This window comes from Ixodes scapularis, unplaced genomic scaffold, assembly GCF_016920785.2.
Source record: "Ixodes scapularis isolate PalLabHiFi unplaced genomic scaffold, ASM1692078v2 PGA_scaffold7__128_contigs__length_106722199, whole genome shotgun sequence".
NCBI lineage: Eukaryota > Metazoa > Arthropoda > Arachnida > Ixodida > Ixodidae > Ixodes > Ixodes scapularis.
Window position 1 is genome coordinate 88,715,812 of NW_024609882.1, and position 21,940 is coordinate 88,737,751.

At 46.8% G+C, this 21,940-nt stretch overlaps 1 protein-coding gene across 2 annotated transcripts in view; it reads left to right on the forward strand.

The window, feature by feature from the left end:
- The window catches only part of LOC8043968, a 40,292-nt gene extending 31,645 nt beyond the window's left edge, over window positions 1-8,647 (forward strand). For both annotated transcript variants that reach the window (XM_040211022.2, XM_040501144.2), the window contains 2 exons: window positions 2,162-2,283; window positions 6,640-8,647. In XM_040211022.2, coding sequence (XP_040066956.1) covers window positions 2,162-2,283; window positions 6,640-8,508 — 1,991 coding nt within the window. In that variant the 3' untranslated portion in view covers window positions 8,509-8,647. The remainder of the gene's footprint in view (window positions 1-2,161; window positions 2,284-6,639) is intronic.
- Window positions 8,648-21,940: the final 13,293 nt, after the last annotated feature.

Below are 21,940 nucleotides of genomic sequence, written 5' to 3' on the forward strand. Positions count from 1 at the left end.
GAGGATGGGGCCGCTGATCGGGAAATTAGCACTTCGCGCGCGCTTAAACCAGAGAAAAAGGACGTTCTCTATTTCCTCAAAAGGCGTCTTTCGCATCCTCCTTCGGTCGGTGGCAAAGCTTCCGCGCTTTACAGCGTCTTGAATCTTTTCTTTGTCCTTTGATATCCTTGAGAGTGTAGACTTCGGGATATCGAACTTCCTTGCGATCTCCGTCTTCAAGAGGTCACCACGATCCAGCTCTTGAAGGATCTTCATTTTCGTAGCAAGCGAGATCGCTTGGTGCGGCCGCTTTTTTACCGCTTCCATCACAACACGGCAAGCGGACGCTGGTTTGTGTACTCGATGGTAAACGTGACGCGCAACAGACGAGGCGCTAACCCTAATGGCGGTAGAAAGACTGGATTGGATTGCCTTAATATAATGGCTTGGATGGATGGATGAATGGCTGTACCGTACCCTTTGTAACGAGCGGCACCTCGCGCCACCTAGCCTAACAACTTTTTTTTTTTTTTTATAATAATATTTGTATAAATTTTGTTCTAACACAACCCCTTTCCCTTTAAAGTGTCCTCAGTCTTGGCTATTGCGTACTCCATGGTTGTGAGACTGCTGTAACTATTTCCGATGTCCGCGGTCGCCATGGGTAGTTTCGGTTTCGGTCCCGTTTAACCGAAGTAAGCAAAAAGGGGGGTTCCGATTACCCGAAGAATTTATCATTAAATACATAGGAAACCAACCGAAACAACCTTTAGAGTTCCGTTTATCCGAATTTTCCGTTTAAGCGAGTTTCGTTTAATGGGAGTCCACTGTACTGCGTTCAAATGACGCACGAGTGTGAAAACAATTGTGCAGTTAAGGGGACATGCGCCAGGGGTAAACATTTTTTTTTCTTATATGCAATAACTGATTTAAATTTTTGCAGTTCTGTGTGTTTGATTCCCTTTTTTTAAATCTGCCGTCAGTTTTGATATAGCTTGTCTTTTATCTTCGGGATGCAATACGCATGCTGAAAAAACCTCGCGCACATCTGGGACATGGCAACACACTTGAGAGCCTAGTAAAATAAGCTAATTTGCTCCTTGTGAACCATTCAGTGCAATGAACAATGAAAATAATGTGCGCGAGACATATTACGTTATAAAATAATTGGAAATCATAAAACTGACATTTTTAATGAGCTCACAAAAGTTTCCTAATTTTTTCCTGAATATAAATATCACAAACAAGAATTCTTGTGTGTAAGCAGTAAAAATGCCCCAAAATGACACAAAAAATTGTTAATAATGTTTTTAATGTTTTGCGGAAAATTGAAGCTACAGAAGTAAAGTGACCGTATTCCTCGGGCCCCAAACCAAGACGCGTATCGGGGGGAAGGGGGGGGGGGGGGGGGGGTCATTGTGTTGCGAGACTTGCAAAGTTTAAATTTCGGTAACAAATCATACCTTTTCATTATTTCGTATACACCGTGTGCATCTCTTTTTTCCCTCAATTTGCGTACTGTGTGGCCTGCAAATATCTAACACATTTGGCTGGAATATTCCTTTAGTATTAATGTATTTATTTTTGTGTACTATGTCCATAGTACTGTTCACATGTCATACGCCAATTAACCTTCAGCATCTTCTCTTTCGAGCATATCTTGTTCCTTGATCTGAGGAAGCACCCTCCCACCGCTGCGATCCTTTCGTTTAACGGAATCTTTCATCTATCCGCGGTTCGAGAAGCAAAAGCGGGACAAAACGGCGTACCACAAGCACGCTGGCGGGACAGCGGGACCACGGCCGGAAAAGCGGGACCTGTCCCGCCTAAATCGGGACGTCTGGTCACTTTATACAGAAGACTAAGATGAAGAGGAGATAGGCCTTCATCTCAACGTAAATGTGACGTTGGGAGACGTCGCAACTTGAAGAACCACGCAGAGAAGAATAGCTCAGATTTAGGCCGTTCTGGGTTACCGGGAGGTTTTCAAAGGGGTATTTGAGGAAGTTTGCAATTGTAACCGGCACTAATCATTTTTATACATGAAATATGAGGATTCAAAAATAATCAAAAACAATGAGACTCAAAATAAAAGTTTTTGCAAAATATTATTCTATTAAGGTTGTTGATAGCGCTTGGCAGAGGGGGCTGCAAGGTGGGCAATTGGCCCTTTTGCCCGCAGAGCTTGTGGAGAGTGTGATGTACCTGTACCAGGCGACCAAGGACCCCCACCTGCTCGAGATTGGGGTGGACATCCTCGAGTCCATCGCCCACAGTGCCCGCACGGAATGCGGCTACGCCACCGTGAGTCTTGCTTCCCAATACCCCGGAATATTCTTCACTGGAAATCAAGAATGCTAAGAGGAAGTTTGGAACACCAACAGAGACTCGATTATGTCTAGGACGACGATTAGGAGTCCGCTGGCACAGCAGTCCTCGAGGCTATAGTGTGCCAAGCCGAACGAATTGGTAACGTATTAAAAAGGTAATTAATCCGAGGTTAAAACGGTAGATCCGTCTTAAATAGCCAGTTTGATTAAGAGAATCTAAAAGGAGGCTAAAGGTTCATCACTGAGCAGAAACATGGGGTAAAATGGATGATCTCTAGAATCTTCAGGAAACACGATCGACTGTACGGCAGGTGACGAGACACATGAGACAAAACTGTAAAGGAAAACATCCTTTTCCTACAGGGTAAGCCTTGCTTAGCAAAAGGAAGCGGATAAACTTTAAGCCAGTTTTATTTCTTTTTTTCTTCCGCTCGTCTCTCTGTCGTGTCAAACACCACAATGCACTGCCCAAGATGCTATTTGATGATTTTTGGTAGAGAGGGCTTAGCTGGATGTTTGTCTCTAGGAAGTAAAATATGATTCTAATCCGAGATGCAGTACCAAAACCTGTGGTCAATGGGTACAAACTTTACAGGCATGTTTTGCAAATTTATGATACTTAACCGTAGCATTTGATTTTTTAACTTCATTTGGTCAGTTTTGTTTGTGACATGTAATGCATCCTATCCTTAAAAAAATTGTGAGAGTTGGGAGTTCTTTAAGAGCGATAGATTTTGTTTCGAGTTGGCCGGGCTCGAAACATGCGCCTTGGGTCAAAAATTCCAGGGGACAACTCTTGCCACAAAAACAGTTGGTGCAAAAGACAAAGTGCATGTAGAAGACAGGACAAGCACCTCACATTCATTTTGTTTCATTTACAGCAATAGCACTTATGGGCTTTTGCAAACCACTTGAAATAATGTCCATTGCTGATGTTGTTAATGTTGTAGTAGATGTAGTAGTCATCATTTTTGATGTTGTAGTTGGCGATGTAGGGCTATGTAGTGGGCCCTGCGTTAGTGTTGCGGAATCCTCGAAAAAGATTGCCTGCGTAAACCAAACGTAAATCCACCACTGCACGCGTGCTCTGAAGAAAAATCTTTCAGCCACTCTGGTAAACAAGAAAGACCAGCGGAGCTGCACAATGGAAAGTAATGGCCGGCCGCAAGTCGGCAAGCCAGAGTGGAAAGGCTGCCGCCATCTGTGAGCGACGGCGGCAACCAGATATGGGGCTTGCCGCCGTCGCTCATAGGTGGCGGTAGCTGTCCAGAGTTTTGTGTCGACATTTCTTTGCGGGGGCACAATCCTGGGAAACTAGCCCTTAAAGAGGTACTCCGGCAGTTTCTTCATGGTCCGCGATTTGCTTGAAATTTCGCTGAACTCGCCAAACAACATTGCTAAAATATTATCCCAAATATTAGGTTAAAATAACTTTTTTTTTCACAAAGTTATTGAATTTACAATTTTGGTCCTCACAGTGTTTTTCAAACTGAAAGTCTCTACTGGCAGCAACGAAGAAGTGACGTCAGTGGAAGGCAGGGGTTCACTCTTTGGACTGTAGAATTTGTTCCCAATTGATTACATACAGTTTGATGGTGTCAAATAAAGGCTTTGGAAGCTCGCTCCAGCACCGAAGAAATGATTGGCATATTTTATTTTTTTAGACTGCTCGCTCAACTGGCAAGCCTGCCCGCCACTGACGTCACAGCACTGAAAAGTATGGGTATATTTGAATGTTGGTTTTTGCATCATTTTCATTTGCCGATTTTGCAATAACTACTATGAATTTCGCGATACTAAATAACATACCGGAAAGGGTAAAGGTCGGGGAGTCAGAAAATGTAGTTAGTTGAGGTAGCTCAAAAAATCGCCGGAGTACCCCCTTAAGGGGGGACACTACCCAGAGAAAAAAGATTCTGCAAAAAACATTGATTTTGAAAAATTACATATTTACATCCATCTACATCCAGAGGGTATTCCCAGAAATTTTTATTAGTTTACACTGCATAGTTATTTTTTTTTAAATTATTTTCTGTCCATTGAAGCTAAAGAAAAGGTAGGGTTTGGAGGACTTTGAACACATTTTTCTCCGTTCCACTTTTTGGTATAAAATCCATTTTAGTCAATCTATCGTTTGATAATGGCAATACAGGGAAGGCTCGTTCTTCACTTTTCCTGACTGAAATTTAATAAGGATAATAAATAAACAAACGCCTATGGAGTTTGTTTGTCACTTTACGAATGTCTTTTATAAAAAATATTGACATTTTGTCGGAGACACAGAAGACGAAAACATTGACCAATTTTGCAGAAGAGAAAATTGATAGAAATCAATGACTTTTTACAAACAACTTTTCATAGGCGCACCTCCTAGGCATTCTGCTACTTATCTAGCGAATAAAAATCTTGAATATAGTGATAGTTTTCCGACGATAGATTAACTAAACAATGTAGGGGTGTTGTTGACAGAAGCTGCCCTAATTTCCTTCCCATTTAACTGACAGACCTGAAATTTTGTTATGCACCCTCTAGCAGGACCACCAGCCTACCCTGTAAATTTCATTAATTTTAACCCAAGGGTTCAAAAGTTGACCCTCCCAGGGGGTGTCTCCCCTTAAAGGACAGATGCAAAGGAAAAAAACATTTTTTTTTAAACAGCTTAGATGAAAAAAAATATCATAAAACGATTTTACAACTAAGAAAAAGTTTTTTAGAGCTATATTTATGGTGCTATATGAATTTGTAGTTGGCGCCCGCGGGTGCCGTGGAAAAGTGGACCATATTTATCACGTGACGGGTCCATATTTGTCACGTGGTGCTTGCGCTTTTTCGGAAGCTTCCTATGGCCTCTAAAAGTAACTTATTCATCTTTGTTTGAAGTATAAAAAAAACTAAGATTAATAAATAGCTTTTAGAGCCCAAAGGAAACTCCTGAAAAAGCGCAGGCAGACGTGACAGATCTGTGCGCCAGTCAGATGACGGCGGCGCCGCCTGGAAGCAGACAAACTTGTGCGGCGATGGCCGCGTGGAGAAACGCGTTAAAGTGGTGCCGCAAAATGCTCAGCGCGCGGCAGCGGCGCGACTTTGCAGCGGCGGCGACGCAGCGCGGCAGCCCACAGGTCTACCGAGTGACCAGTGGCGGCTCCTGCGGGCGCCAACTACAAATTCGTTTTGCGCCGTAAATATAGATCTAAAAATGTTTTTTCTTCGTTGTAAAATCGTTTTAACATATCCTTTATCCATCTAAGCTGTTTAAAAAATTTTTTTTTTTTTCCTTTGCATGTGTCTTTTAACAGCTCCGCTGTAAAAACAGAGTATATCCTACCACGAAATGTTCTTGTAGCACCGTCAATGCCAAAAACTCGTGCCGGGAGACGCGCTATCACGCGCTCCGGAACCAGAAGAAATAAAAGTGTTTGAAACGAAACAGGGGCGCTAATCTACACGGCATGACCAAGTGGGTCCAAGGGACTGGGGCATGGTCGCCTGCTGCAATCGGTCGGTGGTGCTAGCGGCAACTGCAGCAGGTGGCGATGTCCCGGTTCCTCGGTCCCTCGGCGTAGATTAGGGATCCCCATTTCTATTTTGTTCCCAACTCTTTCGTTCAAGCACCCCACGGTGCGAGAAGGCGACGCCGATGCCCAACAAATTCACCGTGACCTGTCGCAGCTATCGCCCTGACCGTACTGTACGTTAACGGGGGATTGCTAATCTTAGAGCGCAGCTCTAAGGCGCCTGTTTCCGGCTTGGTCGGCGTCGGCGTTGCTATCGGCGTAACTGTGCGTTGCATTATGAGACATTTCCCATAATGACTTCACACATGACTTCACGTGTGACATCACGAGGGTCACGTGTGACGTCACGGGGGTCACAAGTGAGATCACGAGGGAGGAAAAGGGGAGGAAGATGGAGGGAGGAGGAGGGGAGATGCCAGCTACCGATTGTGTAGGCAAGTGCTATCATCATTCATGAATCACAGGGAGGCACGTATGAAAATGTGGTGTACTTGTTAGCCAAGTGGCCACCTACATGGGTACGTGCTGTACCCATTGATCTCTGTGGCCTGTCAGACAAAGCCTACAGAGCTTGTAAACTGTAATGCAGATATTAGCGAGTTTTTGGCACATAGTTATGCATCACTGGGTGGCTCCTCTAAAATGGTGCTTAAACTCTGAAAACACTTTACTTAGCAGCAGGGATGGTCGAGGGATTTTGTCAGCCTGGGGAATCCACGAGGGGAAACCCCAGGTGGCCTCCTAAGAACCTAGTTTGAGAAACCCCAAACTATGCTATCGGCTTATATTACAACGACCCCCGCTCTCTGACGCAGATCCGGAAGGTCCAGGACCACGAGCTGGAAGACCGCATGGAGTCCTTCTTTCTGGCGGAGACCACCAAGTACCTGTACCTGCTCTTCAGCCCGGACCACTTCATCCACAACAACGGGAGCCAAGCGGCCACCGTGCAGACGCCGTCTGGACGCTGCATTCTCGATGCGGGCGGCTACGTCTTCAACACGGAGGCTCACCCCATCGACGTCGCGGCAGTCCACTGCTGCAGCGCCCACAAGGTTGCCGAAGATGCCGCCCTGGAGCGCCTGGAGGAACTCCTGGACCTCAGCAAGCTGCTCGTGGACGAGCGGAGGGAGGAGTTTGTGAGGCCGCTTGACGACCACTTCGGGAACTACTTCGAGGACGGCGGCAGCAGTGCCGAAGAATTTGTCGGCCCCCGTGGGACGGGGTCTTCAGACCCCGATAACAGCGAAGCCTCTGTTGCTCAAGAGATTGACGCTCGAACCGCGGACGCCGACACGTCGGTTGCCGTTCAGCACGATGTAAAAGATCCCGATGTTCTTGCACCAAGGGTCGACCTTGGGGACGACCTTCGAGGTTGCAGCGCCCACGCTGAAGACGATGCGTCGACAAGCTCTGGTGGGACAAAATCCGTTTGTGCAAAATCTGCCGACGATGGCGAAACCACCATTGCTAAAGAGGATGACACTAGGACCGCCGACGTTGGTGTGCCAGTTGCTGCCGAGCGTGATTTAAAAGATCTCAATGTCGTTGCAGCGGGTGAAGGCAGCACCGAAATAGACGACAGTCCAGCCATCTGCGCCAAGTCGGTCGGCACCGATGCTGCCGTCGTCGAGGAAGGTTATAGCGAGATGAACGAAGCTGCGGGGAGTGATACGGCTAATGTCGCTATGGCTGGAAAGAGTGACTCCGGCACCGTTGCGGCTGTAGTTGACGCATTTGGAACCGGCGCTGGCGGGGACGTCGAGGAGGTTGAGACTGCGACTACCACGACAGGCAAAGCTAAGGCCGATGAGGACGACACTGGTCGGCACGGTGCAGCAGGCGTCGGTGTGGAATCTACAGTCCAGGGAAGCGTAGACCGCGAGCCTAACACGATCAAAGAGTTTGCGAGCGAAGATCCGACTGCTACTCCCGTCGGCGACTTTGACGTACGGCTAGAAGCGGATGAGTCCAAAGGAGCGACGGTTGTGGCGGACACTTCTGACCGCCTCTCCCCCAAGGACCTTTCCGGGGACCGGAATAAAGGGCACGTCGGAGGACGCCCCGAAGAAGTCTCGGAGCGCCCGTATTGGCAGTCGGAATTCCGATCGGGGGATTCCCCGGAGCATGGCGAACGCGCAGACGGTGCGGCTCGACCCTCTGAAGCGTACAAAGGTGGCCCCGACGAAGCTGCTCCAGGGTCTCACTACGCCAGTGCTAAGGCCGAGGCCGTGGAAGCGTCGCAATACGCAGCGACGAAAAAAGGCGCTCAGACGGACACCGTTAAAAAATTCAACCGCACGCGAGATAACGAAGGCTGGAGGGCGGAAGTGACGGAGGTCGACCTGACCTCGGAAAGCGACGAAGGCGAACTCGTCGATGGGACTTCCGAAGGTGTCGACGGCCCTTCCGGCCGGGTCCATTTCGAGATCGCGGGGAAAGGAAGAATCGAGGAATTGAAGGACCTTTTAACCAGTGCCGTCGAACAAGCTGCGGCTGGTTTGCGTACGAGCGAAAAGGAAGAGAGCAAAATGGATGTAAAGTTGACGGATGAACGGGGGACAGCGGCTTCGAGCAACGCGGCAAAATTTGCAGACGGAGCCGGTTGGACTGCGCTCACGTGTCCGTCGCAGCCCTTCCTGTCGCGACTTGCATTTCGAGGGGAAATGTTCAATGTCGACTAGAACGTGGTCCAGGGGGGCATCCGAGGAATGCGCGGAGCTACGGTGGCAATTTGCCGTGACCTTGGCATTCCATAAAAATTCTTCGAAAAGACAATTACTATTGCAAAGAAAAGAATATAGATTTGTTTTGTATAACTACCGTAAGCTGTCGTCAATTCTTGAATGAAGGGACTACAAAAATGCTCCGTGTATAAGTGGAACATGCCGAGCTCTAATTGACTGTGGCATAGCCATGGATTTTTTTTTTTTTTGGAAGGTGGGTAGCTGAGGTGTTTGGCATGTTCATTACTTGTGCATGGGGGAGGTGGGGTCAAAATGCTTGCATATATTATAGTTACCTTAGAATACTGCCCATCCACCCATTCCAAGTGTCCATTCCCAAATTTGTAAGATCTGAGAAGATAAGTGAAGGAGATTTATATGTAAAATTGATGACCGGACAAGCGCCCATCCCCCCTTTTTCCCCATCACCTCTAGAGTTTGAGTGTGTGCTTGCCCGGTATTTTACGGTAGGGTTCAGTGTTTTCGGAGATTATTTTTTAACCAATCAAAGGGTATTTTTCGGAGTTTATTTTTTGTTGAAAATTCAGAGTTTATTTTTGTTAGATTCACAATTCTCCTAAATTCGAAGATTAGTTTTGCAATGGTTCCCTAGTCTCAAAAATAAAAAAAAATATACCGGATGTTTCAGCAAAGAATGACAGAAATTCCTGAGATTAGTGGATTTCCTCGGGACCACATTTCTTGTGCGCTATACTTACTAATTGATTCGCTAAATAATTAAAAGTGACAAACTTTTTAAGTATTGAAAATAGGCATATGGTTCCAATTCGAAACTTGCTAAGTGTCATCGTAAGCCACTAAATCAGTCATTTTCAGAAAGACTGAGCACGTGGGAAGCGTAGTAGTGCGATAAAGCTGCCAGGTGCAAGGCTGGGGCTCTGATAAGGGTCAGAAAAATCGCCCGGGCGCCTCACGCAACCGCCAGCCTTGTACCTGCTCCACAAGGGGTATTTTTAGCTTCTCACGCACGCTCAGTATTTCTCAAAATTACTCATTTCGTGGTTTTCGATGATGCTCAGCAAGATTTGAATTGGAACCATTTGTCTATTTTCATTAACTAAAAAGTGGTAAATTAGTCATTTTTAAATAATGAGAAAACTTGGGATTGTAAGTATCGCACATTTTTTTTTCATTCGTCACCGCGAGGAATGCGGTCCCGAGAAAATTATCTTTTTACCTCCAATATGTTCATTTGAGGAATTTTTGTCCGTCTTCGCTGAAACACCCGGTATAATATCCAGGTGTAAACATGTGCCAAATTCAAAAGAATGCACTTGTAATAAATACTATTTGTTCAGCTGGACTTGGTGTTGGTGCCCTCACCTTTAGCAATACTAATCTGTTTCACGACAAAACAAGGTTGCTTCGATAAAGGTTGATACCTTAAAATAACTAAACTCTTGGAGGTAGTCCTTGTCAGCTGGGAAGCTCGACTGTGATCCCATCCTATTGAATCGTGCGCGAGGGGGGGAGGCAAATTAATACTGAACCTTCAGCAACTTGCCTTTTCCCCCTTCTATGAAATCTCGATGGTTTCTAGTTTTCACTGTTACAAAAACACAACCCGTCTATGCTTTAAAGGGGCTTTGCAGTCATACTTAAGCGTCTACCATTTTTGCGGTGTCCACGTCTCTTGGGGTTCGGGCAAGCCAGCGGGCACGGAGAGAGTGACTAAATATCAGTGCGTCATACTTTAACCGGACGACGCGGAAACTTCCTCCACCTACGGGTGCGACCCGCAGTGCCGAAAGCGCGGAATATGTGAAGTCTTTGGTCGTGGCCTTACTACTGGTCGGAGCAGCTACAAGCTTTTTTTTTAGTCTAAATACAAGATACAATTGGTGCCAACTGTTTCAGTTATCTATGAAAGTAGTTTTCGTTCCGTATTTTATATCAGAAAAGAGACAAATGCAGCTTATGAAGCATGGAATCAATAAATGACCCGTCGACATACCCGCCACCAAGCGGTGGAAAGGCTTGAAATACTTGAAAGGGGTAGTGGGATCTAGAGCACTGTATAGCTCCTTCGGAGCAGAGTAGCGCAATCTTGAACACCATTTCTCGGCGACTAGCGGCAAACGCCCAGTCATGCGGAAAGCGATGGAGCTTAAAAACATTGCAGCCGCACTCGCCCTGCCCCATGCAAGCTAGATGGGTGCTCGGGCAGTATTTGATGTTTTCGTTATTTGTGCACCCATCACCCAGCAATGGTGTCCCGATGACCGGGGGACTGTCGCATCAAAGACCGTGGTTCTAATTAAGTTTAGGAGTTTAAAACGGAGAAGAAAGCACAATCGTAGTTTGGGCATTGCATACACCCAACACCGGCCAAGCCTCTCATCCGGGACTTTCACTCTTTCTACACAAAGGGAGAAAGCGCCCGGAGCCCCTTTGTCCTCTTTTCTCTCGCTCTCAAAATGATGCAACCCACAATAAAACGGTCTACAAGTTGCCACAAAATAACGAATAATACATGTAGTACCATTAGTCCTGCAGCACTGAGAAGGGTGGAGTATAAATGGGCAACGTTTTCAGTTAAACTTGTTGCACATTTCACAATTGTTTTAGATGAATTCATGATGCTCAGTTTGAAACTGCGGAATTCGATTTTCATTCGTGAAATTCAGGCTTTGAATTTAAAATCGAAACTTTAGCACTTTTCAACCTTGTACATCGATAAATATTCGATTTCTCGAATTTGAATCTTAAATATAAAATCCAAACGTTCGAATTTTTCAAACTATGCCTGTAAAAAAAAAATCGATATCTTCGAACTCTACTTTCAGAAACCTTAACATTTTCGAATTATTCAATTTCGAACCTCAGCGGGGTTTTAAAGTTGCGAACTTTTAAAATTCTAGCTTTAGCGAGGTGCAGTTTCGAAACTTTTCGACCTCGAACTTTGGGAGGTTCGCGGCATCCTTATCCAGAGGCTCTGCGTCAATCCTACCCATTGACCCCGTAAGTGATGACGTCACAACATGGCGTCTGGGTCCAAACAAACCGTTGCTAGGGGCGTTGCTATGGACTAATGCATGGTAACTCCACACGAGGCTAGATTTTAGCTTATAAGGAAGTAAAAACTTTTTTGTAAGCAACCTAACTTCTTGATATCTAATTATGAAGATGTTCTTGTCATCTCAGCGTCGTATTGCACAATGAAAGCCATTTCTAAAGTATTCCACTCCGCTTTGTTTTTATGGCAGACGACACGATAGACTTGCTGGCCTCTGCTGCAGCGGGCGTCTTATTTGAATCGCGTCGGTAAACGAGCAACACAAGCAAGTGCATCGCCATGGCCACAGAGGCCTCCGCAATGTGCGTTTTTTTCCGTGAAGAACCCAGCTTAGTTCAGAAGGGCAAAAATTCCGTAAAATCAAACCACGTCATGCAGATCAGTTACGAAGACGACCTGAAGTGCATTACCAGCGCAGTGCAGGCCAGCATGAGAAACAAATCGTACGCCGTCAAGGTAAGTCGTTTGTTATTATTATTATTATTGAAGTTGTCAGGTTATTAAATATTGCATGTCTATACGCCTCGCAAGTGGGCTCATTTTCGTCTTCTGCGCATAAGAAAGGAAGTAGCGGTGACGTCAGAACGCCGAGCCCTGATTGGCTGATCGCGACCCCCTGTCTGAGCGTCGTCTGCTCCTTTGCAACGTCGTCTGCTCGCAACGTCGTCTGCGTCTGACTTACCTTTCCTGCGACTTTCGGAGCGAACTCGACTTCGCCTTTAAGAGAGGGCAGACGAAATAACTCGAGTGGTACGTTGTTTTTGTCTAACAACTAGCAGACGCGCATCAAGGAGGGAAGTCAAACGACTCACTGGCGAGGTGTCCCGGGGCGCCGAGGTTTTTTTGCTTAGAACCGAGAGTGAGCGTGTTAGTGTCCGCAAGTTCCCTCCCAAATACGTTTTCCCTCCATTCGTGTGCGGCGAGACCCCTCACTCTCTAACGGCGTCGGCGAATTGGCGCAGTTAACGTCGTCTGCTTTACGTCTGCTAGTCAAAGCGGTCAAAGCGATGGCTGCTTTACCTTTGCTGCGTCTGTCGGAGATTCACCGCTTTTTCACCGGCCAGTCACCGTTGCCTCGGGAAACAAGAAGATAACAAGAGGAAGAAATTGACCTCATTAATCTAAAATTGAGGTCAGCGATCAAAGTATAATACGGGAAGGGTTCACAAGGGTCGTGCGGGCATATTCCACTCAGCACGCCAGCCGGTCGTGGCCAGACGGTCGCCGAGTCGCGGAGTGCCTGCTAGGCCTAACTGCCCAGCTCGTTTGGTCGCGTTCGGTGGAATTGTGGCCGTGGGAGCTTTTCCCGGGTGTTTGTGGATCCAGCGTTCTTGTTCGTCGTGGTCTGTTTCAAGTACTTTTTACTTTTTTCTTGCTGCTTGAAGTCGGGACGCGTCAGAAGCGCACGTAGAAAAATAAACGTCCGTGGGTCGTCGCGACCGCGACGCTGTCGGCCATGCTAATTTGATCGTAAGAAGTGCGTAAGACAGCTTCGGCGCTGTCGTAGGATTTTGTCGTAACCTGCGCAAAACTTACGAAAATTTCGTTTCGTGAGTACGAATTTGTTTTTAAGTTTTGTCTTACGCATATTTTTGGCGTAAGATCGTTTCGTGAATCTGGCCTCTGCACTTCTGAAAGTCGCAGGAAAGGTAAGACAGACGCAGACGACGTTGCGAGCAGACGACGTTGCAAAGGAGCAGACGACGCTCAGATAGGGGGTCGCGATCAGCCAATCAGGGCTCGGCGTTCTGACGTCACCGCTACCCCCTGCGCGAGAAGCAGACGAACTTGCCCTCCGCATAGCAATTTCGCAATTTTTTTTGTATACATTAAATTGTATAACCCGCGATCAGAGTACAATCTGATTTACACTCACCTTATGTTTTTTATCCAGTTCTTTTGCGATTTGGGGTTTTGCAGAAATTTAAAGAAACTGCAAGAATCTTTCTCCACGGGATCGCGGTTACAACCAGGTACGAAGCACCCTCCCATAGCGCGAGTCCGCGAACAAAACTTGGGATCTCTACCGATCGTACAGAGGCTAGACCGATCGCCTGAAGTGCTTTTCTCACGGGCGCAGTGCGATCTTTTAGCAGACGATCATTTCGATCGACGCCCGGACTTTCGATAAACCATAGTTTGCATCGCACCACAGAATTAATTCTTATACGTGTCTGAAACTCATTATATTTCAAACAAATGCAATATCAGTATTTCGTCTTTATTCACCCGATTCAAACGCCGGCGCCGGCTGTGCCGGCGGGCGTGTGGCAGACAGCACTCTTCTTGCATTCGTCGTCTGCTGCAGGCATCTTGAGGACCGGAAGTTGCAGTCGTAAATATTTCAGAAACAACCGATCACCGGCACACTTCTGTCGAAACATATATGACATTCAAGCTTTCTGTATCTGTGATTTTTAGAAGTTTAAATCCTACTCCCGATTTTTGAACGGTCGGGTTTTCGTAGCGAAACCTAGCCACATGTATTTGCCCATAACAACGACCCTAGCAACGGTTTGTTTGGACCCATGACGTCACACTTACGGAGTCAATTGGGCGCGTTAAGTTAACGCGCTCGAGCGCGCTCCAGCGGTCAGAGTGCGCTCGAGCTAAACTAAACGACATCGTCTCACTTCCGGTGCACGGTGGCGGAGCGCGCTCCGCGAGCTCCGTCGTCGGAGATGGTGCGCGCATAGAGATCATATACTAAATCTAGAGGAAAAGGTCCGCCATTTTCCCATACATTCTGGCTGCCGCAAGCGGCGGACCATGCAGGCAGACACTCTGGGTCCCAAACACGTTACATCATCAGAGCAGTTTCGTGAACTTCAACAATCCACGAACTTACCGGTGGAAAGATACTCGCGTTCTTTTCAAAGGTTTCTTTTTGCATAGCGCGCAGATGTACGGCCCCGCGTTAACGCTAAACTAAACCATATACCCGGCTTCGCTGGTGGGGCGCGGCTGGGCGCGGTTGAGGAATACGAAACTGCGCAACCACCAGATTTCCGAGATTTCGACAGAAGGGAAGTTAATGCAGCGTAATGACTTTATTGCTTTTTATAAGCGTTAGAATAGCTCAGAATTTAGTTTACAACGTTAAAGTATCACTGTTTATATTGCTGAGAGTTTTTACTCTCCGTGTTTACCATGGCAACGTTGCTTTCTTTCTCTCGTGTTCTGTCGCTCTCGTCGCTCTCTTTTGCGATCGTTCACTCGGGACCCAGGATGTCGGCGCACGGGATTTGCCACTCCTCCTCACCCACCTTTACCCCCCTGGGTGCGCGAGAGCTCGAACAGGTTGGTTTCCGGTGTAATGACGACGTTTCCGCTCTCGCGGCCAGTCTCGCGGTTACTCGAGGTGGTTTCACGCGGTGGTCTCGCACGAGACGGAAGAAACATCGAAACCCTGAGCGTTTAGGAAATACGCGGCCGGGCCGCCGGGACACTCTGGACCAAAGGCGTCGGGTGTGCGCAATCCTTGGCGAGCGAGTTCGCTTCCGAACGCTCCGAGGATGCCATCGCGCTCGCCTCGCCAAACCTCGCGGACCGCGACCGCACCAACTGAACCCCGCGGCCCAAAGGCTCCGGCCTAGCCAGGAACGGCACCGAGGTAGGCCCGGTCGTGGGTAGGAGCTGCTCGTTCTGCGCTGCCATGCAGTGCTCGGAGCTCTCGGCGTCGTTCGTGCTTGCGCTGAAGCCTTTAGGGGCTCCCTCGGACGCGCAAGTCGCGCCTGCTTGGATGCGTGGATACTTCGACGGCGATCGCTTGGCAGCTCGTGCAATCGTTCCGTCATCGTGGAAAATAAAAAAAAAAGCATGGTGCGGGTGTAGAAAGGTATGCATACATCCTTCAAATGCTTGTCGAAGTTTTTCATGTACCTTACCGCAATTTCACGATCAGGCGAGCCAATGAATTCGGCCATTCAGCCGTCATTCTTTAAGGCTTTTGGTAATTCAGGGGGCGTTCGGCGTACCTTTAATCGCCGCACCAACAGCGTGCAGCACAAATACAAGCTCTTGCTATTGCCGCCCTCTCTGCGCACTTATTCCATCGAACTCGTCGTCGAAGAAACACTTCGACGTTTCGATATACTGCAGTTTCGACGAGACGGGAGCCGTGTTTACGCGCGCCAGAAAGCCGGAACCGGAAACGTTAAAAAAATAGGCGTCAGATGGCGCCTCCATACTAAAGTGCGCCGTTAACCCATAGGCTATGTTCCAAATCTTACCCGAGTAACCTGCCTCCTACGTCAGCGGGTAATACCACGTGACATCGCGAGTAAACGATCCGCGACTAGATTTGGGAACGGCCGGGTTAATTACCTGGATACTATGCGGATTGGCTTTGTCTTGGGCTACGACAAAAAGAAACCACAGCAGCGATGGCAGAAAATAGCAGACGATCTTTTTGATCATCAGGAAAGCACTCGAAGAGACGATAATAATTATGACGACGCGGTGTTTTTTGAGGCGGATTCACCAGCTCCTTTTACTCACCTTCTTTTTGAGCTGTATATTGAAATAAAAATTACCTACTCCTTACAGTTAGACATTAAAAAAGTGTTTTATTAGTCTGCTCGATTGCCCTAAACGCATATATTCCACGCATTGTAATTTGCATTGATCATGTTTTGCAGAAATTGATTCCACACGGTGTAGTGGTGCAGCGCGAAGGTGCTTTCTCAAGAATGATATAAAACTTTGACGCGAATATGATTACGATAAAATCTTTGAAGCCTTCACTGCTTTGCGAGCGTTATCCTCTCACTACACACACTCTAGAGAAAACAAAAATACTACCTTATCATTTACTGCGTTCAAATATTTTCAGCCTTGAACGTGAGAATACGACATTCCCTCCAACGCCGAGGACGAGAATGCGGAGAAACTCCTGTTTACGCTCGCACTCTGATAATAACAAGTAGGGAAGGTGCACGGTCTGGATGTAATGCAGTCAATTCGTGCGTTGAAAACAGCAAATCGCAATAACCACACATGCTGCACCTCGTTCTTTGTCATTTCGAACGTCCGCCACCTAAACCAACGGAGCAAGCGAGCTTTGACGGCTGTCGGCGCAGAAAGCAGACGACGAACAGATCACGTGACGTATTTACTCGCTTTGATCCGACGTTACCCCCCGATCGAGGAGGGTAGCGTGAGTAATTACTCCGGAGTAAACAACCCGCTTCTGGAACGGGAGTTTTGACGTCATCGAGTGAGCTCGAGTAAGTTTTGGAACGCCACGGTACGAAACCTTTACTCCGGAGTCGGATCGAGTAAATTTTGGAACACAGCCATAGAGAGCAAATATCACAAATATTCCGTACGTACTAGGCACATTGGAACATTTCTCAGTCACACAGATGAAATAATTGGTCAGTTACGGCGTTTTTATTTGAAATTCGTGGAATGAAAAACGGTGCTAAAACAGTTTCGTACATGTATTTGTGTGCACTGTCGGACACTGCTAGCGCGAACACGGCGTCGGCGCTTTCCGCCAAGGGGGATATACGTGTCAAACGAACGAAGGACATGTGGAAAACCAAGAGAGACGGCAAAAACTACGCAGTAACACTGGATAAGTAACTCCTCGTGCATGCAGGCGATAAAAATAAATTGAAAACCACGTAATATAGTTCGATTTGCAATAAATAAGTTATTCTTTCTGCTCGTGATAATGTGCGAAGATGCATCGTTCTGGGTTCAAATCATCAACCGCACGCTTCAAATCTTTACAAGTAGGGAGAAGTCAGAGAACAGGTGCCCGATAAAAACTGCCTGAGATATGAAATAATAAAAAGACACACCTTTCGTAGCCCACGTACTTTATTTTTTACATTCGAATGGTCTTTAACCGATCGTAAAGATGCACGACGGAGTCATATTCATAGAATGACAGGACGGGCATATTAGCAATATATAAGCGCCACCGGAATGCTAGCGAACCTTGAACACACTCTACATTCCTTTCGATCGTTATTTAGCTCAGAAGCGTAGCTTGTTTTTACATACCTGCCATGGAACAGAGGTTTGGGCCTGAAATATAGCAAAGCGTAACATCGTTCAATAGTAAAGAAAAATGCTGTAATTAAAGCAATTACACTTTTACAATATTAGTAAAGGTACATACTATCCGGTACAACCGAAGTAATAAAAGTTATTCATGTTATTTTCCGGCGAAGAGACAAAATTCACGCGCGTTTTCCCATAGGAATGCACAGGAGCACCGCAAAAGTAGACTGGTTGCTGTCTGCTTCAATTTGCCTCCCGGAAGTCGCATAGACACTAGCGCCAGTTGAACCTCTAGCGTACATTATAATAACTCTATGCGTTAACCTACTCTCCGAACCCGCGCGCTCGAGCGCAGATGTCCGGAGTCCGGAGCTCACTAACTTAAAGGGATACTGAAGCGAAACTTGAAATACACCTATTATGGTCAGAAATAGGTTCAATATGATCAATGATATTCATAAATCATAATCGCGCATTTGTATTTTGAACGGATGGCTATATTTTTCACCCTGATGGGCCCGATTGGGCGCGCGCTCAAAAATCGGCCATCGGAGAGCGCGATGCGTCTTGGGATATTGGGCGCATTCGTGACGTCACTTGTGCCGGTCGGGAAAGGCTACGGCGTGAATGTTGTGGTTACGAGCGTTGCCACTTGGTGGCGCGTCGACGGTTAACGATCAATTAGAGGGAGATGATGCGATACAATATATAGGAGCAGTGATGGAGGAGAAATTTCAGGAACGGTTACATGTGGAAGATAGGAGAACCGAAGGAAGTAGCAGTCCAGTTTGTGACATCGCGGATTTTGGACAAAGAGAATGGGAAAAGGCGGAACGAAGAGTCCCTAGTGGCACGTCGACAGGCACAGATGGTATCCCTATCAAGCTGGTGAAGAATTTGGGTCCTAAATCTAAGGCAAAACTAAGGGAGGTAGTGAGTACCATGATAACAAAAGGAAATATTCCAGATGAATGGAGGCTTAGTAGGATGAGTATGATATATAAGGGAAAGGGAGATAAGTCTGATATTAGGAATTATCGTCCTATAACCGTGACACCGGTTATTTACAGGTTGGTAATGCAGATTATAAAGAACAGACTGGAGGAATGGGTAGATTGCGAGGGCATACTGGGCGAATTACAGAACGGGTTTCGAAAACAAAGAAGGTTGGAGGACAATTTATTTTCTCTAACACAGTGTATAGAAATAGCGCAAAAAGAAAACAGACAGCTCTGGCTGGCATTTCTGGATATCAAGGGTGCCTATGACAATGTGAACCAAAGAAACCTGTGGGACATAATGGAGAACTTAAACCTAGATGAAGGACTAACAGCACTATTAAGGAACATTTACAAAGATAACAAGGTGATTATAACATGGGAAGGAAAGGCGACAGGGAAAATAGAGATAAGACGAGGCCTTAGGCAGGGGTGCCCGTTATCGCCTTTGCTGTTTATGTTGTATCTGAGAGGATTGGAGGATAGACTAGAGAAGAGTGGGCTTGGGTTCAACCTTTCTTACAGTAAGCTAGGCCAAAAAATTCAGCAATCCTTACCGGGATTGATGTATGCGGATGATATTGTACTAATGGCTAACAACAGGACAGAGTTGCAGGAATTAATGAGCATCTGTGGTAGGGAAGGAGAGAAATTAGGTTTAGAATTCAGTAGCAAAAAATCGGCAGTCATGATTTTTAACGAGGATGAAGTTGAGAGGCTGAAGATACAGAATATTACAGTTGAGAGAGCTAGTAAATACAAGTATCTAGGAGTATGGATATGTGACGGTGCAGAATATCTCAGAGACCATGAAAAGTATATAATAGGTAAGGGCAACAGAAATGCAGCTGTAATGAAAAATAGAGCACTTTGGAATTACAACAGGTATGAGGTGGTGAGAGAGATTTGGAAAGGGGTCATGGTGCCTGGCTTGACTTTTGGAAACGCAGTGCTGTGCATGAAATCCGAAGTGCATGCGAGACTAGAAATAAAACAGCGCGGAGTAGGTAGACTGACTTTGGGGGCACATTGCAAAACGCCAAACCAGGGAGTACAAGGAGACATGGGATGGGCATCATTTGAGAGCAGGGAAGCGGTGAGCAAGGTAGAATTTGAGGATAGGTTGAGGCAAATGGACGGGGAGCAATGGGCACGAAAGGTTTTCAGCTATTTATACATGAGGAGTGTAGACACAAAGTGGAGACAGCGCACTAGGAAATTAAGAGGAAAGTTTTTGGGCTATAGCGAAGATACGGAAGAGCAAGTCTCAGTTAAGAAGAAAGTTAAGGCCACAGAAAGAGATTGGTGGCTAGAGGGAATGCAGACAAAGACGGCTCTGGAAAGCTATAGATTAAACAAAAGAGTTATTGCCAAAGAAAGCATTTATGACAATTCTAGGGGAAGCTCATTGCTGTTTGAGGCAAGAACGGGTGTTCTGCGAACCAGAACATACAGGGTGAAGTACCAGGAAATTGATACAGTGTGCACTGCTTGTGGAGAGGAGGACGAGACGGCTGAGCACTTGATACTCTACTGTAAAGGGCTTCACCCTATGCCTACCGAAGACAACATAGATTTAATAAAGTCATTGGGTTTTAGAGACAGCGAAGGGAGAGTGGATTTCAAGACTGTAGAGATTACCAAGCAAAGATTAAGTGAATGGTGGCAGAAATCGAGAGAAAACTAGGTATTTTCTTATCCACTGATGGCAAGGGGGTTTCATAGCCTCACTTTCTTTGCACTGCGGAGTGAATATAGATTTCACATTTAAATATTCTAAGCTTAAATGGTAAAACAAAATGGCTAGGTGGCGTAAGCTACCGCCCGATCCAAAGGGCTCAGCCGTATTCATCTATCCATCCATCCAACCTGTGACAACGTGGCCGTTTGAGATGTGCAAGGGCTGCACGCACGCTGCACCAAACTGTGCGCTGCACCACGGGACCACGGCAAGTCGGCAACCACGGCAGCACTGACAAAACCAGCTCTGAGGCCGGATTCTCAAAGCGAATTCACGACGAAAAAAGTGCGTACGACAAATTTGAGAGAAAACCCGTGCTCTCGAAGCGAAATTGTCGTAACCTTTGCGCAGGTTACGACAGAATCCTACGACAGCTCCGAAGCTGTCTTACGCACTTTTTACGATCAAATCAACAAGGCCGACAGCGTCGCTCAGTTACTTGGTATCGGCCACCAACGGACATTTATTTTTCTTCGTGCTCTTCTCGTGCGTCCCGACTTCAACCAGCAAGAAAAAAGGAAGGAGTACTTAAAACAGACCACGACGATCAAGAACGCAGGATCCACAAACACACGAGAAGGGCTACAACAGCCACGATTCTGCCGACCGAGCGAGCTCGGCAGAATATAGTAGGCCTAGCAGCAACATCGACTCGGCGCATCGTTGCTCCGGCGGTCCTTGGCCAAGACCGTCTGTCCATCACCGGCTGGCCTGCTGAATGGAATATGCCCGCGCGACCCTTGTGGACCATTACCGGATGAGTAGTTTGATCCCTGAACTAAATTTCAGAGGTCAATATTTTCCCCTTGTCATCTCGATCTCCTTGTTTTCCGAGGCAGCGGTGACGAACGCTGTCGTCGAAAAGGGACTCTCATTGATTCTATCTCCTTGTTTTGTGTGATATAGAGCTCAAATAAACGCCATACGGATTACCTTGGCAACTCGGTATGTACACTCTGTTATTAGTATGCCATTTTTATTCTGACTCGACGCTACGTCAGTGTCGAGCTACGCGATGTCGGTCTAACCTTTCTTTGCCGAGTGTCATGTCAGTATCGAGTTGCAATCGTAAAAGATCGGTCCAGAAGCGCTTACCGAAGCGCGGTCTAACAGAGCGAATCCAGCACTTCGATCAAACGCGCGTGTCCGCTCTGAGTGTGAACAGGTATTTGGCATTTGCGTGGCTCTTGCTGACACCCTCGTAGTTCAAACATATCCTTTTTAACGTCGGCTTGCAGCTCGCGACTCGCAGCAACTAATACCGGCCGTGCCAGAAGCATGCTCGGGCCGTGTCATTCAAAGAGCCGCAACGAGAACGAGCTCACTGTGGTCAACTATGCTTTGGCTTTCTCCGCCAAGGCTTTGCAAACGCGTTCAGGCCTAGGCGAAATCTGCCGGCACGCCGTATTGCCGCAGAACGGCGCTGCTATTTTGGCACAAGTGATGTCACGAGAGCTTCCCCCCATCCACCAGATGAAAATTTGAAATCGTTTAATTATGTTTAAAATTAGTTCTCCTGTGTTTTACAGCGCAATATTTATATTTCCGACGTGGTGCCTGTCCCTAGCCCATATTTATGCAACAAGATCGGCGCTAAAA